Source organism: Sus scrofa, chromosome 2, assembly GCF_054392235.1.
Source record: "Sus scrofa isolate SSC_HxYL_T2T_F1_AM1 chromosome 2, Sscrofa_HxYL_maternal_Yorkshire_Landrace_v2.0, whole genome shotgun sequence".
In the NCBI taxonomy this organism is placed as follows: domain Eukaryota; kingdom Metazoa; phylum Chordata; class Mammalia; order Artiodactyla; family Suidae; genus Sus; species Sus scrofa.
In genome coordinates, this window is record NC_139384.1 from 51,336,195 (window position 1) to 51,358,865 (window position 22,671).

Sequence of the window (22,671 nt, forward strand, 5' to 3'; positions counted from 1 at the left end):
TGTTGTGGGTTCGGCCCTAAAAAGACAATCAATCAATCAGTCAATAATTGCAAGGCAGAAGGAGGCCTGGAGGTGTGTGGTCAGGGAGGAAGGCTGAGCATGGGCTTGATGGTGAAGTAGCAGTTGTCTCCCAGCTTGAGTTAAATGCAAACTAGGCTTGTGGGCCAGAGGCAACAGAGAGAAATGGATCCGTCAGCCTGTGGAGCTGAGTGAGGCTGGCTTGGCCAGGCAAGAGGAGCATCATACCCTCTGGAGGGTCTTGCGAGGGCTCATATCAGGCCTCTCTCTACTGCCTTCAGCCAGGCCTGCAATGCCCCTGAGCTCAGCTTCCTCCTGGGAACTAAATGACACCATGCAGGAAGATGGGGGTGGTGGGTTGGGGCAGGGCTGGTGGATTTGCAGAAAAAACAGTACATAACTTGGCCTTTGAAGAAAGCATAGGGGTTTGCTTTATAGAGGAGGAGTGAAGGGCCTTCCAAGGAGGGAAATAGCAAAAGCTGCAGGGCATCAAATCCAGGCTGCATGCAGGGAGCTGCAGATGGTCCAGTGTGGCAGATGTCTGAGCGCATGGGCATAGCAGGAGAGAAGCCTGGGGCGCAGCTGGGTCTGGTTCTGTTCCTATAGGAGGTGAGCTGTGTGATGGCGGGCTAATGTGTTGAGGACTGGGTTTTGGAAAGCCCCTGGTGGCCGGGTTTATAGAGCTGACTGGGGAAGAGAGATTCGAGAAGGGGGAGAGAGGCAGGAAGAAGAGTTACTGAGAGGCTGAGATCCTATTCTCTACCTTCCTCCTTCTCCCCATGACTCTGGGGTCTTCAGGACCCTGCCTGGCCACTAAGGTCCCGCCCCAACCCCGCTGCTGGAGGGTCTGAGGCTGCCCTGAGGAGCCTAGCCTTTGGTGGGATGAGCCAGGCAGGTGGACAGGTGGACAGGTGCATATGAGGTCTTGGAATGGACGAGCACACTGCTTCAGCTCACTGGGAGAAGGACGGAGAGAGGACCCAGGCTACCCTGCAATAGCGCCCAGAGATCATAGCTCAGCTGACACTTGCCACTCTGGGGATGTTGTGTCACCAGCTATGCGTGTTCTTGAACAGAAGTGAGCTCCCTGGCCCCTTCACAGGCCTTGCTCCTCCCAGGAGCTCCAGAATCACCAGGGGAACAGAGATCCTTCTGTCATGCGGTCTGAATTCAAACACAGGCTGCTTTGACATCCCAGCCCTACCTACAAGCCCATCCGACCCTTGTCTAGCCCTTGAAGAGAGAGAGCCTTCCCACACAGGCCTGGGTCCAGATGACACCGTGCCCTGGCTTGTCCTCATCTCATCTGCCCTTTCCTGACTGGTAGAGAAAAAGGGAAGAGTCCTCCAAAATCCAGCTCCTTCCTTCACTCATCTCAGTCTTGAACAGGCAGCCACACATGTTCTTGCTTGAAGGGACACAGGGACCAACAAAGCAGGCCACGTTGGTGTGTGCAGCCCTGAGGACCAGGCAGTTTCCAGCTACTTACACATAAATCTAATTAAAACTCCCAGAGCACTCTGGCAATCACCTCTTTGATCCTTCTACCAAGGGGAACTGTTTGGAAATAATATTTTAAATCTCTAATTGGCAAACCCAGAGCAGCCACTCTCACTTGATATTTTAAAATGAATGTATATGAAATTTTCGTGTCATGCAAAATGATCAATATTTATCAAGCACCCAGGAATCGGTCCCCAAGCCCTCACTGGTTAGGAGCTACTGTTGATGAGGCTAAAGGAACCTGGGAGCCTTCTAAATGACTAAAGTCATTGCTTGTGCTAATTTTCTTGCAATAAATTTTAATATCTGCGAGTTACATGGGGATCCTACGAACTCAAATGTTCTGGTGCAGAAGATGGGCTGCAAGAAGATTTTACTGGTGCATTTCAAATCTCCTTTTCACTTTCACATTTTGCATTATTTACTCTCCTGAGGGCTGCTTTTAAACTCCACAGACACTTAGACTGAATTAATTTCAAAATAATCTAGTGTGATTCTCCCAGGTTCTCCTACAAAGAAGATAGGCATTTGCATATCTTAGTGTTCCATCTTATAGCCTGATTTTCTCTTTAACAAATAAAATGCCTTTCTTCCAACCCCTGCAAGCTCTTCTGAATTTCCAATGCTTCAGGATGAATCAGGACAGCATCAGATACTGACACTGAGAAACCTCATTTGATGAAAACATCTCTCGGCAACGCTGATGTACAAGACTCTGATGAGCAATTTTCCAATGATGAACATTCTTTCCTTCAGTCATTCATCAAACATTTACTGAGCATGGGGGTTGGGCAAGAGGGATGCAGATATGAATGAGACACGGTTTCTGCCTTGGAGGAGCTCATGGGCATATAAACCCATAACAAAACTGGCTGATGAGAGCAGAAATGAGGGGGCACAGTGCTCTGGGGTCCTGGGGTGATGGGCTCTGTCCACACAATTCAGGAGGATTTCAGATTCAAGGCATGTTTCACCTGGATCTTGAAAGTTGTAGGTCAGTTCCCAGGGGTAGAAAGGGAGAGCCCCCCAGGTAGAGACTCAACATCTGCAAAGGTAAGGAAAAGCAGAACACGCTTGAGGAATAGAAATTCATTGTTGGTGTGGGTGGAATTTAGAATTTTCAATGGTGTGTAAGAGAGATCAGACATTAAGAGTCAGTTTGGGGCAGATAATGACCATTGAAAACCATGCTGAGAAGTTTGAACTTCACCTTAAGAGCAAAGGGAGGAACTAGGAGAGGTTCTCAAACAGTAGAATGCCACGATGGGGTTTGAATCCTCTGGCAGCACAGGGCAAGGTGGATTGGGAGACAAGGAAGGAAGTAGGGGGATGTTCCATCGTCCCCGAGAGAAAGGGGATGGGCCTGGTTGCCATGGAGTAAGGGCCAGGCAGCTGTTGGAAGGACTCTCAGAGACATTTCTGTAGTCTCTCGGAAGCAGTGAAGGCTGAAGTGGAGGTAGTTGTGAGGAGAGATTATGAATCTAGGCTCTGGGTTTGAGGAAGCCAGTGGGCATCCAGCTCTAGACAGCCAACATTTCCCACATCCACATCTGAGGAAACTTTATTAACATTAGAAGAGGTAGCTCTTCCTTCATGTTTTTTTTTTTCTTTTCTTTTTTGGGGGCCACAGTGTGGCATATGGAAGTTCCTAGGCTAGGGGGTTGAATCGGAGCTGCAGCTGCTGGCCTACGCCACAGCCACAGCCATGCCAGATCTGAGCCTCGTCTGTGACCTACACCACAGCTCACGGCAATGCTAGATCCTTAACCCACTGAGCAGGGCCAGGGATTGAACCCGTGTCCTCATGGATACTAGTTGGGTTAAGCTGCTGAGCCATGATGGGAACTCTCTCCATGATTTTTCTAAATTCTGACTCCTCCGGGATTAAAGAATTTCCTCAACTGACTACGTACAGGGATCATAAAGTCATATGCATTAAGTATACAACTTTAAATCTTTCCAGAGTAGCCCACATACTGAGATTTGGGGGATTCTGGGATTTGATGATGCAGTTTTAGTGAAAGGCATTTAGTCAGGGACCCCTGGACTGATGGAGGAAGAGGGAGAAAGCAGCTACCCGGTCACTACAGAGGAGAACTTTGTGGCAGGACACCTGTCAGGCAAACCCCTCTCAGAGATAATAAGACACTTCCCTCCCCACCAGCCACCCCCCATCACCATTACTTTGAATAGTTAAGCAAATGCCGGAGTCCTCTCTTCAAGATGCTACTGAAGGGATTCATGCCCTAGGAAGGTTGTTATGATGTGTACCCTTTAACTTCCTTGAAGTCTGTCTCTTTGAGTTCACGGTTGAAGCCAGAAAAACTTCAGATGTGCCTGATTTCAGAGTTCCCGTCGTGGCTCAGCAGAAACGAATCTGACTAGCATCCATCAGGACGCGGGTTCGATCCCTGGCCTTGCGTGGGTTAAGGATCTGGCGTTGCTGTGAGCTGTGGTGTTAAGTTGTAGCATCGGCTTGGATCCTGCATTGCTGTGGCTGTGGTGGAGGCCAGCAGCTGCAGCTCTGATTAGACCCCTAGCCTGGGAACTTCTATACGCCTCAGGGGTGGCCCTAAAAAAAGAAGAAAAAAAGTGCTTAATCTCTGCCCTCAAATATCTGAAGGGCTTCTCTAGGCAGAAGAGAGCAGTCTGAGGGAGGACCAGCTGGGGCAAGATTCGAGAACAATTTACAGAGCAGCTTTCTCACAATCAGAGATGTCTGGGCATGAGGGTGGCCATTCAAGGAAGAAGTGGCCTCAAAGAACCATGCAACAGGCCATCAAAGGTGCTATCACTCTAAGTGGAGTCAGACCAGATGGTTTTAAGGGCTCATCTACCCTGAAATTCTATAATTCTAAGCTCCTGAAGTTAGACAGGATGCCCTGAGAGCTTTTTCCACCTAGAAGCCCCATTAGGCCTGCCTCACTAGAAAGCACCATGAACTTGAAAATGAGCTGCACTCCTGGTATGAGGATCATCTTTATCCCACTTAATGGAATTGTTCACCTGTTATTTCTCTCCATGCCCCTCTCTCCCATCAACCAATAGACTGGAGGGCAGAGGTGTCTTATACTTTCAGTGTCTCTAGGACCTAATGGAAAGCCTGAAATAGAAGAGGCATCTCGGGTGCTATGGATCAAATGAAGGAGTCCTTTCTAAAAAACTGACAAATATTCACACAAATATCTTGTGTGACAAATCTCAAGCTAGGTGTCATGGCTAAGCGCCTCACTGTTCCGAGCTGGGTGAGATTTTAAAATTTATCTGTCAAACTTTTATGCAGGGCTTACTATGCACCGGGTGCTGCTACTGTGGGAAACCCAAAGATGGACAAACCCAGCCCTCAATGATTGTCCTTTTACGTGTGGGCTGAAAAACTGAATTGCACTAGAGTATTTCAAGGACCTTTGAACGTAACAGTCGATGGGCCCTGCTTAGTTGCAAAATCCCTATAAGAACACTTTTAAGTGTTAATCAGCCCATGTTGCAATACACAGACACACGTGAAATGGGGTACTCCTTCTTATTCTTCCTCTAATTTCAGATTTGGGGGAGGGAGGTGGAGATAATTTTTACTAAAAAGCATGCATACTATATGAAGGGAAGTGGCAATTTGTATGAATATTTGTTAAAACAGGAGGCTTTGCTGAAATTCAGGGTGTTCGTGCTGCCCCAGACTCTGGGCTGCACCATCACTCCCATTGGCCATTGGGTTCTGTGGTTGGCAAGGCCTGTTTTGGGAGTCCAAGGGCATACAGGGCAGCATCTTGATGGGGGGGGGGGTGTCGTCATCCTCCTGCCCCATGCTTGCCTATTTATTTATTTATTTATTTATTTATTTATTTATTTATTTTTGCTTTTTAGGGCTGCCCTTGTTGCATATGGAGGTTCCCAGGCTAGGGTTCCAATTGGAGCTGCAGCTGCCGGCCAAAGCCACAACCACAGCAATGCCAGACCCGAGCTGCATCTGCAACCTACACCCCAGCTCACGGCAACCCCAGATCCTTAACTCATTGAGCAAGGCAAGGGATCGAACCTGCAACCTCATGGTTCCTAGTCGGATTCATTTCCGCTGTGCTGCGATGGAAATTCTGCTTGCCTCATTCTTAGCGCAGCCTTTATGCCTTTTCCAAACGGGGAACATGGAGCATAACAGCAGAGATGACCATTAAGGCCAGGAGAGAGGAAGAGATTTTCCAAAGCAAAGAGATTTTCCTGGAGACTGCCAGGAAGAGAGCTGAGCACAGAGCCGAGCCCCCCTGGCCAGGGACCACTGGCTCTGATTTGTGAGGTCTAATTTGATAATTTGATGCAAGATGAGTAACCCATTCGAAAAAGAACTTATTTACAGAGCTCATTTCCCAGGGAGCACCACTGATTCTGCCAAAGAATTTCCCAGCACGCAAAGAGGAGGAGTCCTTGACTTTCTCCTGCTCCAATCCCCAGGCACTGTCAGGAAGTCCTGCTTCGACAACCTTTTGTACTGAAAAGAAAAGACTATAATCGGGTGTTTCATTATGGGTCTGGAATAAAGCAGCTTTTCATTTCCATGTCACATGAAGGGGCAAGTGTGGAACTGTCCAGTTTGAGGGACTGACAAAGCTTTGTTTAGGCTCTGAATATTTTCTTAGTTATTTTTAGTTTATGGCAGTCAGCGCTTTCTTCTTTCCCCCGTTCATCCCGCAGAGATCAGGAACAGGGGCTAGGTGTCACGGCTAAGCACCTCACTGTTCCGAGCTGGGTGAGATTTTAAAATGTATCTGTCAAACGTTTATCCGGGGCTTACTATGCCCCAGGTACTACTGCACCTGCTTGTAAATATCACTTAATCCTCATGACTTTTCCGGCAGATAGTTTAGCATCCCTGTTCTGCAGAGGAGGAAACTGAGGTACGGAGAGATTACATAACTTGTCCAAGTCAAATCTGGGGATTCTGCCGCTAGGGCCCCTGCTTCAAACCACCATGCCATGGAGCCTTTGCCTTGCTTCTAGAAAACCCACGGATCGCTGCACTGGGAGTCTGGGGCTGGGGTCTCCCTGCCAAGCCAGCTGTGGGTATGTGTGAACTGGCTGGATTCTTGCTTCCTCAGCAAACTCCCTCCTGCCATCCTGCTATCTCCATACCCACCTTCACCTTTCTGTTTGCACTTGACATTGCCATTACCCCATTTTCAGTCCAACAGACCTCATAGCAAATCCCAGACAGAATCTCACTCAGGCACAGGTGCATCTTCTTTGCAAAAGACACGCACCAAAGCTCTTTTGGAATAAACCGCACGTTGAATATGCATAATACAGAAAGACCACTTTCCTTTACAAAAAGACATAATCCCAAGCTTTCTTTAACTAGCGCTAACATCCCACCCATGCTTTGAAGTATTTGATTACTAATCATTAACTACTTAACCTGGAAACTCCTGAGCCCACTGTGCTTAAAGCCAAAGACCCACCGGGCCACTTGCCTGTGGAAAATTAATTAGAATGGAAAGTGGAACGGGAGCTCCAATAAGCAGAGTCTTTGGAATACAGGATTCAGACTGCATACAACCTCCTGGTAAACACCTTGATTGCAAACCTGAGGCCAGCCCGAGCTCAGCCCAGCCCAGCTGCTCCAGACGGGCTGCCTCTGGGTAGTAAGTGCAAGTGGCAAGCCAGGCCCCATCCTTTCCTGAGAGAGGATGATGGTCTGCTTTTGGTCCCCAAAGGGTGGTCCCTGAACCAGCTCCACTAGCAGCTGCAATACTGGAGAGCTTAAAAAGGTACATTTGAGGAGTTCCCTTCCTGGTGCAGCAGAAACGAATCAGACTATGAACCATGAGGTTGCATGTTCGATCCCTGCCCTCGCTCAGTGGGTTAAGGATCCAGCATTGTCGTGAGCCATGGTGGAAGTTGCAGGCATGGCTCGATCCCGCGTTGCTGTGGCTCCAGCGTAGGCTGGTGGCAACAGCTCCAATTGGACACCAAGCCTGGGAACCTCCATGTGTCGCGGGTACAGCGCTAAAAAGACAAAAGCCACATTTGGGGTCCCATCTCAGACCCTCTGGCTCAGAAGTTAGGTCCCAGTAATCTATGGTATCACATGCGCCCCAGGGACTGTGTAAGCCATTTACCCAGCCTGCCCCCCCCCAAGGAAGAACTGCACAGGTTAGCCTGGTCCCACCTTTGGCTGCGTAGACACGCACTTGAGGAAACAGATGAGGTGCGTGGCTGGGTGATCTGGGGTCAGTTCCTCAGTGCCCCTCAGCCCCAGGGACCACAGCTCCACATGCCCCACCAGACATATGGTCATCACTCCATGGTCCTTTTGTTTGTTTGTTTGTTTTTAGGGCTGCACTCAAGGCATATGGAGGTTCCCAGGCTAGGGATCCAATCAGAGCTGTAGTTGCCGGCCTACACCACAGCCACCGCTACAGCCACACTGGATCTGAGCTGTGTCTATCACCTAGACCATAGCTCATGGCAGCACTGGATCCTTAACCCACTGAGCGAGGCCAGGGATTGAACCCACAACCTCATGGTTCCTAGTCGGATTCGTTTCCGCCATGCCACGACGGGAACCGCCCCCCCCCCCACATACACACAGAGCTTTTACAAGAGAAACTTGCTTTCACTCACCCTGCCTCTCACACCCTTCCTAGTCTCTACTCCAGAGAGGCTCGGAAGGAGAAGGAGTTAGGCTGGGGGCTGGGAAGCCAGCTCTAGGAATTATTATTAGCCCTCTTAATCTATACATTCAGCTTTCCCTTTTTTTAAAAAAAATGCCGTTTCCATACTTAACTTGGTTTCCATTCCAATAAGCTCTCTGTGTGCCATGGCATCTCTCCTGCCAGGTTTAATTGCCCTTATTTAAATTCTTTAATTAAAAGTATTGTATGATTCCAGATCCTGTCATTGTAAGTATTACACAAATAATTTAGATGAATGGACTGGTAAACCATGTGCTGTGCCCTCCACCGAGGGTGGGGCTGGCCGGGGACTCTGCATCCAGCCCCAGCCCTCTTGTGTGAGGACCAGAGCCTGCTAACAGGTGGCCCTACTTCCTTCCTTCTTCCCATGCCCTAATGCCACCCAGCATTCAGAGTGACTCTGTGAGAAGGTCCGTCGACCCTGCCGTGGCTGGCTTTGTCACTAGATGAACAGCCATGGTCGGTTCACACAACTCACCTCTCCCTCCTCCCTTGGGACTCACCTCCTGCTCTTCCTCCACACCTACCATGCTGTTCCCTGCACACATCAGGCTTCTGTCTGTGTGGGATCTTCACTCTAGGGCACAAGACTCCTCCAGATACATCCTGGGCTGCTCCTCTCCTCCCTCACATCTTCGCCCAGCTCTTACCTTCTCAGTGAGGATCACCCCAACCACCCCCAGCTATTGCAGCCTGCCTCCTGCTCACGCTACCCTCAACCCTCCTCCCCAGCTGGTCTTAGTCCATCCCAGATGCTATAACAAGAATCCCAGAGACTGAGCAGCTTGAACAACAAATATTTATTTCCACCGTCCTGGAGACTGGGAAGTCCAGTCGAGGTGCCAGCAGATCTGGCATGAGCCCTCTTTATGGTTTTCATATGGCCACCTTCTCACATATCCCCACGTGGCAGTGAGAATGAGGTCATCTCTCCTGTGTGTCTTCTTATAAGGGCACTAATCCCATGATGAGGGCCCCACCCCCGTGACCTGATTTCCTCCCAGAAATCCCACCTCCCATCACACTGGGGATTAGGACTTCAACATAGGAAATTTAGGGGGATACATTCAGCCCACAGCACTGCTGTACCCTGTTGTGCACAGTCTTAGCACCTTCTAACATGCTGTAGAACTTACTGTTTGCTCCTCCTTCTAGAATATAGTCTCCACAAAGACAAAGATTGTCTCTTTAGTCGGTGATGTATCTCAATGGCCGGGAACTGATCTCAGCATGCGGGAGGCACTCATTAAATATTGGATGGGTGGATAGATGGGTGCACTCCTCTCTGCAGAGAGCTCTCAAAACAACTAGACTAAACTGGCTCCCCAGAGTCCCTAAAGCTCATCAGATGAGCTTCCTCCACCCCAGGCAGGGGGACACCAGCAGTTCTGTGTCTAATTCACTACCTTGAGACAGGCATGGGGTGGGCCTGGCCCCTCATCCTAGTGAGGAACAGTGAAGGGGGCAGACTCCTGGGCTCCCAGCCTGGCTTTACCACCCACTGACCAAGTGACGCGACCTCTCTGAGCCTGTCTCCAGTTCTACAAGGTGGGGGTAATTATCGCCACCTCTCAGGGTTTAGGTGAGGAACACGTGGATTTAGTGTGCAAAGACACTTGGATTTAGTGTGTAAAGCATCTGACTCAGTGCTAGGGACGTGGTGAATAAGCCTTAACTGTTACTATTTTACCTCAAGGGCTCAGCCTGTGGGTAGAGACATAGATCGGAGCACCACCAGACTGCTCCCCAGGGTGCTGAGCCAGCGGGAAAGGACCGAATAGGGAAAAGGAAGCCTTCTTTGCAAGTTTGGTGAATGAAATTTGCCCAGAGAGACAGTGAGAGCGCAGAATTTGCTCAGTGAGAGAGGCTGAGGTCCAAAAAGATGGGCTCCAGCACCAAAGGGTGGCCTGGCTCCTTTCTCCTTACCCTAGACACCACCCAAGACTCATACCAGGCCTCCAAGGTGGTCCCTACTCTGTTCTAGAAGATTCTCCTCTCAGATCTTCCAGGGAGGGCACGCTCCTTGGCCTTAGACGCCGTCCTCCCCAGAGGCCCTCGCTGAGATGGTGTCTCCTCCACAGCCCTGCTCGTGGCCTCAGCCCACATCTTCCACAGCCTCCCCAGAGGCCACACAGGCTGTTTCTGCCTCAGGGTCACCACACTTCCTGTCTCCAGGGGGCTGAGGGCACAATTGGGCCAGGGTAGGGCCTGGGAAAGGTCCTACTTGGGTCTCTGAAGGAAGACTTTACTTCTCAGAGACCTCTGCCCCCGCCTCCCTCTCTTGGCCTTGGCACAGCACCCTTGCAGAAGCTTAGAATGTGCCAGAGAGGCTGGTGGGAAAGGAGGGGCTGTGGCCTCCTCTGTTTTGGCCATGTTTCTCCACGCTTCCGTGGCCCGGGGTCCACAAAGTGGCCTCACTGTGGGCACAGCCTGGCCTGGCCTTGAGGATGAGCTGTGCCGTCAGAATCCAGGTCCGGCCCTGCCTCCTGCCTGTTGTGCACTTTTGCAGGAGCCCAAATCCTGACCCTGTGACTAGCCTCACATCTATTGGTTGTTTTATAGCTGATAAAGCCCATCAGTCCTTCTGCTCTTCCGCCAGTAAGCAGGACAGAAATGATCCTCTGACCCTAAAGACAATGGAAGCAGACGGGCAGAGCAGCTTGCCCCAGGCACACAGCCGACAACCAGAAAAGCATCCTGGTCCAGCCCTCTCCTCTTTCTGTCTTACCACCTGAATCACCAACAGACCTTGGCTGGTTTCATTCCCCCTGTCCGAGCTCTACTCCAGCAACACAGGGTGGCACATGCCCCCAGAGCTGCCAGGGACACTGGAGAGTCAGGGGAGGCTGGCCCTGGGCCCACAAAGGAAGCACCAGGGACACAGCCCAGGCTGGGTTTGGGTGGCAGAGTGCTCAGGTCATAGAAACCAGGGCTCTTCTTGCTTAGTGCAAGGATCACAAAGAAGGCCTCTGGGTTCAGACATCCAGGCTTATGAGGGACAGCATGGGGACCCAGGCTGACCCATGGCCTCTGAGAGGACGGCTTGAGGCTGGCCTCCACTGTCATCACATCAGGCGGATGTGGTCAGTTCTGAGTAACACAAAACACCCCGGGTTTCTTCAGAGGAGGGCGACCAGGATGGAAAAATGAAACCAGATTGTCCCGCAAGGAACTAGGAAGGTTCCAGCTGAAAAAGCAAGGAACCCGGGAGCCAGGAGCCTGATCTTTCCCTAGAGGAAGGGGAGAGGTGGACATGCAGGAGCCGATTCACACGTGGAAGCAGAGCCAGAGCTCTCTGTCCAGGACCCCTTGCAAGACAAGGATTTTAGTTCAGTGGAGAAGAATGCGCCAGAGATGGAGCAGCCCAGGAAAGAGCGTGCAGCTGGGGAGGGGGCTGCAAGCCTGGTCCTGGAGGGGTCACACAGAGCTGAATCACAGAGCCGGTCAGCTTGTAGCAAGAACCAGAGGCTCTGCCTTCCAAGTATCTTCCCATGTGGAGACTCCAGGGTCTTTTCTGAGCCCCTGTCCAGCAATCAGTCATTCCTCTGCCCCCTCAGGGACTGAGCCTATGGGCTTCTCTCTGGCTGCAGATGAGCTGCCGATTCGGCTTTCTCTTTGTCCTGCTATCCTTTGCTTTGGGGAGCAGCGGTGGGTCCTTGCTCTCCTTGGGAGCTGCTGGGGTGGGGGCACAGGGATAGGCACTGTTTTCTCCTTCAGATGCTTCTGAGGAGGTCTGTGGTCCAGCAGCCCTTTCCTACACACGGGAAATTGGGAATCTCACACCCCTCCCCAACACATGCATAAATACACTCCTAACCCAGGCTGCCACCCTGCCTCCTTCACCCAAAGGCCCTTCAGAGGGAGCTGGATTTTGTTCTACATTTTGTTGTTGTTGTTTGTTTGGTCTTTTTGTCTTTTCTAAGGCCACACCCGCCTGCAAATGTAGGTTCCCAGGTTAGGGGTCTAATCGGACCTGTAGCTGCTGGCCTACACCACAACCACAGCAATGCCAGATCCAAGCCACATCTGTGACCTACACCACAGCTCACAGCAACACCAGATCCTTAACCCACTGAGTGAGGCCAGGGATCAAACCCGCAACCTTGTGGTTCCTAGTCGGATTTGTTAACCACTGTGCCACGACGGGAACTCCCTGTTCTACATTTTTTAAAATTACCCAATGAATTTTATTACATTTACAGTTGTACAACGATCATCACAACCTAATTTTATAGCATTTCCATCCCAAACCCCCAGACCATCCACCCACCCCCCTACCTGTCTCCTTTGGAAACCATAATGTTTTCAAAGTCTGTGAGTCAGTATCTGTTCTGCAAAGAAGTTCATTGTGTCCCTTTTTAAGATTCCACATGTAAGCGGTAGCATTTGATGTTGGTGTCTCATTGTCTGACTTCACTTAGCGTGATAATTTCTAGGTCCATCCATGTTGCTGCAAATGCCATTATTTCATTCCTTTTAATGGCTGAGTAATATTCCATTGTGTATATGTACCACATCTTCTTGATCCACTCCTCTGTCGATGGACATTTAGGTTGTTTCCATGTCTTGGCTATTGCAAATAGTGCTGCAATGAACATTGGAGTACTTGTGTCTTTTCGAGTCATGGTTTTCTCTGAATAGATGCCCAGGAGTGGGATTGCTGGATCAAATGGTGATTCTGCTTTTAGTTTTCCAAGTTGTTCTACATTTTTGAAGTTAAAGAATAACACATATACAGATTTTTAAAAACACATACATACAAAAATAAATGTTCAACTCAATCATTTAAAACAAAGCCAACACCTATGTAACCACCACCCAGATCAGCAAGTAGCACCCTCCCTACCCCCCCAAAAGCCCCTCGCTTGCCTCCAGTCAATCATTTTCCCCCACTCTCCACCCCAAGGTAACCCCTCTATGGACTCTAAGACGGTGATCTTTTTTTTTTTGCCTGTTTGGAAAGTGTATATAGGTAGAACTGTGAGTGTGTTTTCTGTCTTGCTTGTCCTGCTAACATTATATTTGTGAGATTTATCCTTATTGAGTGGAGTTCTGGTTTGCTCTTTTTTTTTTTTCTTTTTTGGGGCCACACCCGCAGCATATGGAGGTTCTCAGGCTAGGGGTCGAATCAGAGCTGCAGCCGCCGGCCTACACCACAGCCACAGCAACTTGGGATCCAAGCCTGTCCGTGACCTAGGCCACAGCTCATAGCAAGGCCAGATCCCTGACCTACTGAGCGAGGCCAGGGATCAAACCTGTATCTTCATGGGTACTAGTCAGATTCTTTTCTGCTTCACCACAACGGGAACTCCCTGGTCTGCTCATTTTTAATGCTGAGCAGTATCCCATTGTGTGAATAACCACAAGTCTCAATGTTCTCTTGAGGTGTCAGTGGTCACCGTGGGGATGGTGTTGGCGGACTGGGGATGGCTTCCTTGCAGATGAGGTGCACGCCGCCCTCTCACTGGGCACTGTTTACTGGGATGGGCACTGGGGAGGCAGCTGGGGGCGGGCTGCAGAATCCTGCTTCCAGAGGTGGGAAGGGGGTCAGTTAGGAGGTGGAGGCAGTGGTCCAGGTGGCAGAAGACAGTGGCCTAAAGCAGGGCAAGTATGATGGAATGCAGATAAGGGGAGAGTCACAAGTCATGAGGAAGGCGGAACTGGCAGGCCTCAGTGCCTAATCAGATGCTGGGGAGAAGGCAGGAGTGTCAGTGGAAATTCCTGGTTGTTGTTGAGATGGGAAACACAGGAGGAGTCATTTCTGGCGGGAAGGCAAGTCTGACATATACTCAAGTATCATGAAGCTACAGGGCCCACTTATGAGGACCTGCCTGCTTGGGAGGCCAAAGCCCAGTTGAGCATATCTTTGGTATAACTTGGAGACATTCACACAGTCCAGGCTGATGCCCAGGTGCCAACCAGCAGCCCCAGAGTGTCTAGGGCCTGCAAGAATTTCACTAAAAGCACAAACTGGGGGATTCATTGCTACTCTGGGGCTGCTGTGGGAAACAGAATATCCCTTCTTTCAAGGGGCTTTGGTATAAACTGAGCATGCATAGTGATAGAACATTCTGGGTCATCAGTAGCATGGAGCGAAGCTATGTATATCCAGGGCTGAGGCAGCCCGGGGCCCAGAGCCTGGGAGTGGTTGGAGCACTGACGACACCAGAGGTCCGGCTGGAGGCATCGATCCTAAAAGAAAATGGTCCCGGGCCTCTGGTGATGCTCAAATTCAGCCAATCATGGGGTGAAGGACTAGGATTTTCACAACAGGGCCCAACCCATGGTAATGGGGAGCAGGACTCAGCTCCCAGAGTAGGAGATGCAGGAACCAGCCAGCATGCCACACCCCAGCCAGGGAGAAGGGACCTGGGTGGGGCATCTCCGTCCTCTGTCCAGCAAGGAAGAGGAAGAAAACAGAGGCACAAGCTCAGTCTTAGGGCAAAGACTAGCACCTCGAGATGCTGGTGGCTTCAGGTTTCGTGGGAACGCTGACCCCAGACCTCCCGCTGCCTCGAAGCCTCCCAGGCACCTGCACACACCAATCTGCCCCACCAGCCACTAAGCCTGAGGCTCCCCCAGGCCCTCTGACCCCACTCTTCCTCCTGGCTCCTAGGGAGGCCCCATCCAGAACCGCAAGTCTAAGCGCTGTCTGGAGCTGCAGGAGAACAGCGATGCAGAGTTTGGCTTCCAGCTGGTGCTGCAGAGATGCTCAGGCCAACACTGGAGCATCACCAACGTCCTGAGGAGCCTGGCATCCTGACCCCACCAGGAGCCACCCGCCCGCCCCCTTTGCTACTGTGTAGCACCTGCTGCAATGCTGTCTGCTGTCCGTGGGGAGGGGGGTTGTTTGGAGTCTGGGGAACCAGGTCAGTAGGCCCCCCAAAGAGCTTTTTATTTCCTATTCAATTTTCATGGAGTTTATAGAAAGATGCTGAACGGTGGGTGAGGGGATACTATCATAAACTATTTTGCAACTGTAAATAGGGGACATGTGGAAAATATTTATAACTGACAATAAATACTATTGATTAAGAAAGGGTTTTGGCAGTCCTTCAGAGCTCGGTGGAGGCTCAGGCCTGGCTCCTCTGAACTTGGAATTCTTGTAGCCCAAGATGTGTCCCTGTTTGCCCTCACTGCTCCATATCCCTGAGAAAGGAGGCTCTAAGCCCAGGCGGACAGAGAGAGCTTGTTGTGCAAGCTGCCCGCTTTCCCTGTGAGGCTCCAGGGTAGCGGGAAGGGCACCCCGGCCTCAGAGCCACCCCCAGAGAGGAGGTTCCCTCTGCCTTTCCTGCCGCAGGTGGCTTCTCCAGGGAACAGCCTTTGTCCTTCATCCCGAGAAGTCAGGATTGCTCATCGGTCACTGGGGTGTCACCTGCTGGGTTTCAGACCACACTGCCCCCGCAAAGCCACCACCTTCACCTCCCAAAGCTGCCCACGGCTCAGGCTACGAGCCTACAGCAAGTATCCACACAGTTGCTAAGACGTTGCTCCTTCCAGGCATCACTATACATTCGTTTCTTGGGATAACAAAGCGCCACGAGCTGGGGGCTCTAGACGACATCAGCTCACAGTTCTGGAGGCTGGGAGTCCGAAATCAGGGTGTCAGCTGGGTTGGTCCCTTCCAAGAGCTGGGGAGGAGAATTGGATCGGGTCCCTCCCCGAGCTGAAGCTGGGTTCCTTTCCTTGGCTCGTGGATGGCCATCTTCTCCCATGTCCTTCCTCCCTCCCTGTGGGCTGGTCCCCATCCCTGCCCCCATCCCTGCCCCCCGCCCTCCGAACCCAAGTCTCAGCTCTGCTCCTGAGATAAGCAGCTCACACCCTCTCCTCCTGCACAATGCTCCCCGCCATGGACCCCTGGACACAGTGACATCAGAGCCACATGGATGCCTGGACCTCTCCTCTGTACCGCAGGCCCAGTGGCTCGCTGCTGATGGGCCCTGGGCAGCAGGGTGACTGTCCCTTGGACAACGCTGATCTGATGTACAGAAAAGAGACCAATCGCTTCTCCTCCCAGGCTCGCCTGGTGACCAGCACCACCCTCCTCGGGTGGGCCAGCCAGAGCCGTCCTCACCTCTAACACCCCTGCATCTTGGACCCCCACCCCCTGTCTTGTCAGTATATCAGGGGCTGTGATGCCCTCTTAACAGCTCTGGAACCCCCTCCCTCGGCCTCTTCATTGCTCCAGATGACCTGCCTCCCCCTCACCCCTTCCCCACTCCACGCGGCAGTTCTCAAGGGGTCTTTCTCAAATGCAAATATGATCAGACTTTTTTTCCTGGCCTAAAGCCTCCAGCGGGTCTCCCCAAAGATGGTAAATACCTTGCTCAGGCACCAGCCTCAGGCATGCTTCCTCCTGCAGTGAGTCTGAGGCTGAGTGTCCAAAGCACCCAGGTCAGGGGCCTTTGATACAGGGCTGAGTCAGGGTGTGAGGAGGCCTGGCTTCCTGGCTGGACCGCTATAGCCCCAGTCCCCCCTCTCTCTCTCCGGATGTCCTAGAGGTGAGATATATTAGTTTGGTGTCCTACAGGCGGGTATATTCTTTGTTGGAACATCTATAACAGCATTATAAGACGTTATAAGACGTGGCTTAAACCAGAGAAGTGTGTTGTCACACAGTCCTGGAGCCCAGAAGTCCCAGATCAAGGCATTGGCAGGGTTGGTCCCCTGAGAGCTGTGTGAGGGAAAGACGAGCACTGGCCCCTCTTCTTGGCTGGTAAATACCATCCTCTCTGTCTCTTGACAATGTCTTCCAACAACGTGTGTGTCTCGTTTCCAAATTTCTTTTTTTTTTCTTTCTTTCTTTCTTTTTTTTTTTTTTTTTTTTTTTTTTTTTTTGTCTTTTCAGGGCCACACCCACAGCATATGGAAGTTCCTAGGCTAGGGATCGAATCGGAGCTGTAGCCGCTGGCTCACACCACAGCAACAGCAACGTCAGATCCGAGCCTCATCTGCAACCTATACTGCAGCTCACGGCAATGCCGGATCTCCAACCACTGAGTGAGGCCAGGGATGGAACCTGCGTCCTCATGGATCCAGGTCAGATTCCTTTCCACCGAGCCACGAATGGGAACTCCCCACATTTCTTCTTATTAGGACGCCAGTCACATTGGATTCAGACCCATCCTAATGACCTTGTCTTAGCCTCAGTGCCTCTGCAAAGACCCCATTGCCAAATAAGGTCACATCCTGAGGTACTAGGACTTCAACATATGAATTGGGGGAAGAGGCGCAATTCAACCCATAAAGGGGGAGCAGAGGAAGATGGTGAAAAGCAGACCCCAGGCCCCAGAAGGCTGTCTCCACTGATGCCCACTTTGCCCAGCAAGTCCTGCCTACGAGGCAGCTCCACTGTCCTGGCTTCCACAGGCAGAGGTGTGGCCACGGAGCAGATGACAGGGACTTGGTGCATCCAGACCTGGGATGTTCATCATGGCCCTCTGTGTTCACACCCTTTTAAGGAAAACTGTCCCAAACATGGCCTCAGCAGTGGCCCTGCTCATACCATGACCATGCACTCTTCCTCCACAACTGATTCAACCTGACTCCAGTGCAGGTGTCCAGAGGCTGGCCAATGACGGATGACTTGACCCAAAAAGGTGAGCCCGGCCCATCAGATTCTGCCTGCAGACTGGCACTGTGACACACACGGAGAATCAGCCGGTTGGGGAATTCCTGCTATGGCTCATCAGAAATGAATCTGACTAGCATCCGTGACGATGCAGGTTTGATCCCTGGCCTTACTCGGTGGGTTAAGGATCCAGTGTTGCCATGAGCTATGGTGTAGGTCGCAAACACAGCTCAGATCTGGCATTGCTGTGGCTGAGGCATAGGCCAGCGGCTACAGCTCCCATTCAACCCCTAGCCTGAGAACCTCCATATGTCGTGGGTGCAGCCCTAAAAAAAAAAAAAAGAATCAGTTGGTAAGAAGGCCAGGAGCCACGGCCACACATAGAGACAAGCCCTGGGGAGCTGCGCAAGCCAGTGTCTGTGCCTGCTGAAGTTGGAAGGAGGAAATCACAGTGAGCAGAGGAAAGGTGCTGATGAATGAGGCAGCAGGCCCACCATGACGGTGACCTAATGTGGCCATGACACAGGCTAGGATGACAGACAGCCCCCCCCACCCCAGACCCAACCCACACACCTGCTGCTGGATCTCTTCCCTGCTCTTTAGAACAAACAAGACTGACTGCGGCAGGATGTAAAGACTGTAGACACCAGAATCCACTCGTCCACAGACCCTCACAAGTGTGTGGACACACACACAATCTCTATAACTGCTGTGCACACAAGCAGCTGGCAGGCATGCTTCTGCATCCAATTTTTTTTTTTTTTTAGGGCCACACCCACAGCAGATGGAGGTTCCCAGCGTAGGGATCGAATTGGAGCTGTCGCTGCTGGCCTACACTACAACCACAGCAAAGCCAGATCTGAGCCGTGTCTGTGATCTACACTACAGCTCTCGGCAACACTGGATCCTTAACCCACTGAGCGAGGCCAGGGATCAAACCTGCGTCCTCAGGGATGCTAGTCAGATTCATTTCCGCTGAGCCACAACAAAAACTCCTTGAAATTCTTAACAGTTTCTGAGCCAGGGGCTCTGTATATTTACTCTGCACTGGGCCCAGCAAATTATTTATCAGACTGCTTGTGACACAGCTCTTTTGTAGAAAACACCCAGAATCTAGCCCATGGCACAGAACCTTCTCCCAGGAGGAGCTGCTCTTGGTGAGGGAAGCAACTGAGCCCAGTAGTCGATTCTGTCCCCCCTCCGGGTCCCTCCCCACACCCTCTCCCACCCTCCCCCTTCCTCGTCTAGGGGATGTTCCAGTTCCTGCTGTTGCCTCCCTCCAACAGCCCCTAAGAGGCACTGTGCTCCCTTTGTGCTCCATCTGAAGCTTGCACTCAAATCTCACCCTGGGTTCCTCTGTGAGGTGCGTGTCAGGATTTCCAAAAGGGACTGCACTACTAAAGGGAGACCCCAAGGCAATGAATCCCAAAGCAAAGAGAAGCATGGAAGTTACTTTCTGCAATGCTTTCTGCTCCCCTAAGGTGTCCGACTTGCACCTGGTCCATCTTCAGGTCATAGCCATGGACAGGCCCCTGGTATGACCTGACCCCTTCCTGCAATAGGGCAGGTAAAACCCTCAGTGTATGAGGCAGGACCTGGGCGGGAAACAGATGGTGCCCTCCAGTGGAGGGGGTGTGTAATTGAAGAGCATTTCAGGAGGGCGACAGCAGCTCTCCAACGGTGTGGTCAGCGTAAGGCCATCACCCAAAGGAGAAGCAGGACCAGAAGCTGTCCCCTCTCCCATAACTAATGGGACAAAGAGGGAGGGTGCTTCCCAACCTCCCTGACAGCTGCGACCCTGGAAGTGGGCTGCCCAACGGGCTTCTGCACCAAAGGGAGGAACCCCTAACAGCACAGAGGGAGCCTTTCCTAGCAGGGCTGAGGCGAGGGAAAAACACCTCCACTTCCTCCTGCTGCCGTCAAATAATCTAAGAAAGTCTCCCTTTGGCCCAACCCAAGCGGAGGTGGGTTGCCGAGGAGCCCCTGACTCACAGAGCAGGCTGGAGGAGAGCAGAGAGCGGGAATAACCAGCACGCCTCAGCCTCGCCCAGGCTCCCCGCCACCCGACTGCCTCCCCCACCCGGCTGCCTCCCCCACCCGGCTCACCCTCTCCCCCAGTTTCCAAACGCCCCCTGCGTAAAAACTGACCATACCACGTGCTTTCCAGTTAAGGATTCCTTTCATTGACGTGAAAGAGAAGGGAGTGCGGCTGGAATGGATGGGCCATGGGCTCCTATTGTACAGCACAGGGAAATGTGTGTGATTGGGTCACTTTGTTGTGCGACAAAACTTGATGAAACATGGTTAATCAACTATACTTTAATAATAATAAATTAAATTAAATTAAATTAAATTAAATTAAATTAAAAGAAGGGAGGACCCCTGGAGGACCTCGGCAGCCTTTCCTCCAATTTCTCTAGCCTCCTCAAGATTCAGGCCTCCTTGAATAGTCTTAGCCCCTCCTGACCCCCCTGTGGGGGACGGGAGTAGGTCTCCATCAATGCCCTAGAAGAGCCTAGATGGGCCTTTGACCTTGTCGTGCTGGACCCGCAAACAGATCTGGTCCATTGGAATGTGTGTGGTTGGCCATGGCCGCCTGGAGGGATGTGTGGGTTGAGGCTCCAGCTTCCAGGGGCAAGAGCAATGAAGCAGAGGGCAGGAGGGAGGGGAGGCCTGCACACAGGTCACACATGTGGCCTTTCCATCCTGTGCTTCCACCCCACGCCCCTGGGCTGCTCCAGAAGTCTCCCAACTTAGGCTCCCTGAGTCTCTCCGTGAGCCCCAGCCCCCCAGGTTAGTGCTCTGGAGCCCCTCATTGTCTATGGAGCGACTGCCAAGAGGCCACCTACTCACATTGCCATGCCCTGCCCCCTAGACCCAAACCCCTGGTCATTGCTGTCACCTGCCCAAACAGCCTGGACCCTCCAGCCTCACTGTGACTGTAGCCTTTGCTGTGAGCACCCTTTCCTCTGCCCTTCCCTGGGGGTCTGGCCACCTCCCCATCCTGCCAGGGAAGGGACTGAAATTCAGCATGTTTGCTCTACCTGCTGAGCTCACCTTGGCCATGCTCAGCTTCTAGGGGAAAAATCACAGGTCAGGCAGTCTAAAAATGATAATAATAACAATTAACATTTGATTACTTCCACAGCCAGGCATAAGTACTTTCCTTTTATTTTCTCACTTCATATTCATTACAACCCAATCAGGTAGCACTATTATCACCCCCATTTTACAGTTAAGAAAACTGAGGCACAGAGCCATCAAATCCTTCTGTACGAACAGATAACTAGTAAAAGAGATTGGATTTGGACCCAGGGAGGCTGACTGCAGAGCCTGGCCTCAGCTTCTCCTACACGATTCTGCTTCTCTGGGAGTCATGGGACCCCCGCAGGAACCTTACGTTCCAAGCTTCCACTGACTCCAGAGCGCCCAACCTGGACCAAAGGAATAAATACAACTAACACCTACAGCAACACCAAACCTGACCCACTGAACTAGTGTGTTGCTAAAGCACTTGAACTCGTGGTACCCTACAAAGTAGGTACCATTCCTAGCATCATTTTATAGATGAAGAAACCAAGGCACAGAGGTTCAACAGCTTGCCCAAGGTCACAGAGCTAGCAAGTGATAGCAGCCAGAATTTGAACACACACCCCCCCACCCCTGGCTGCCAGTCTGTGGCCAGAATCACTATGCCACATGCCTCCTGCTGCCTGGCTGCCTTTGTGCAATACAGAATCTCCCCCGGACAGGCCCAGGCCCCCAGGAGCCAGCCTCATGGGGCTGCACGTGCTGCCAGGGCTGTAAACACAGCCCGTTTCAATTCCCTTGTGAGCCTGACCTTCCAAACGTGACTATGGTGAGAGTGTGATTAATGAGCCAATTACTTCTGTGGAAGACATCGTGCAAAATAAATAGCCCATTTCCCTTCAATTTACTGTTTTAATAAATAAATAGAGCTCCATGCTCTGGTTTTGTTTATGGCCGCTCATACCTGAAAGTTTGTGATGAATCTTTGTGTTGTTCATTTCCAAAATTAATCAGATCTGCCAGATGACTTTGAAATATAGAACCACATTTGTCCTTCGATGTTAACAGCAAGACAGGTAGGTGCACCCTGGGGAAAGGTGGGCCTGGGGGACGAGGGAGCAGAGGGCAGGATGCTTGGATACCTGGCCATGGAGACCCAAGTGCCTGCGCATGAGAACTGCAGTCAGGGAGGCTCTGAATGTAGCTTCGTGATTCATGGTTCAAGGAAAACCACCGAGAGGGACAAGGACAGAGGTGGGGCAGAAATTTATTTCTTCTGCTTCGAACTTGGGTAGATTGGCCAGACTGGGGCTAATGAACAAAAACAGTGTGTCCCAACTCCACTGAATGGGCTGAACTCAAAAAGGCCTCCACCTCCTCTCCAGGGGTCACAGGTGATTGCAGGGTCAAGTTCTCTCCTAGGTGTCCCCTACGGGGCGCTCACCCTCTGAAAGTTTGTCTTCGGTGGGATGGTAAATCATAGGGGTTCAATGTGATCAGAAGTAAGAGAAATTCAACAATCAGAGGTTCATGATGTCCATTTACATTCCACACACTTTATTTGTCTTTTTAGGGTCACATCTGTGGCATATGGAAGTTCCCAGGCTAGGGGTCGTATCGGAGCTACAGCTACTGGCCTACACCACAGCCACAGCAACGTGGGATCCCAGCCACATCTGCGACCTACACCACAGCTTGCAGCAACACTGGATGCCTTCACCAGTGAGCGAGACCAGGGATCAAACCTGCATCCTCATGGATACTAGTCAGGTTCTTAACCTGCTGAGCCACAACGGGAACTCCATATAATCCACACACCTTGACACACATCTTATTAAGTCTCATAGTGGTCCCTGCAGTCAA

At 51.4% G+C, this 22,671-nt stretch overlaps 1 protein-coding gene across 3 annotated transcripts in view; it reads left to right on the forward strand.

Moving 5' to 3' along the window:
• GALNT18 (polypeptide N-acetylgalactosaminyltransferase 18) overlaps positions 1-22,671 on the forward strand; it is a 488,883-nt gene that overhangs the window by 353,277 nt on the left and 112,935 nt on the right. For 2 of the 3 annotated variants that reach the window (XM_085012065.1, XM_005661126.4), the window contains exon 11: positions 14,824-15,246. The exons of the other annotated variant lie outside the window; for it this stretch is intronic. In XM_085012065.1, the coding sequence (XP_084868191.1) occupies positions 14,824-14,970 (147 nt within the window). In that variant the 3' untranslated portion in view covers positions 14,971-15,246. Of the gene's footprint in view, positions 1-14,823; positions 15,247-22,671 lie in introns of those variants that run through there. 3 annotated transcript variants of the gene reach the window in all.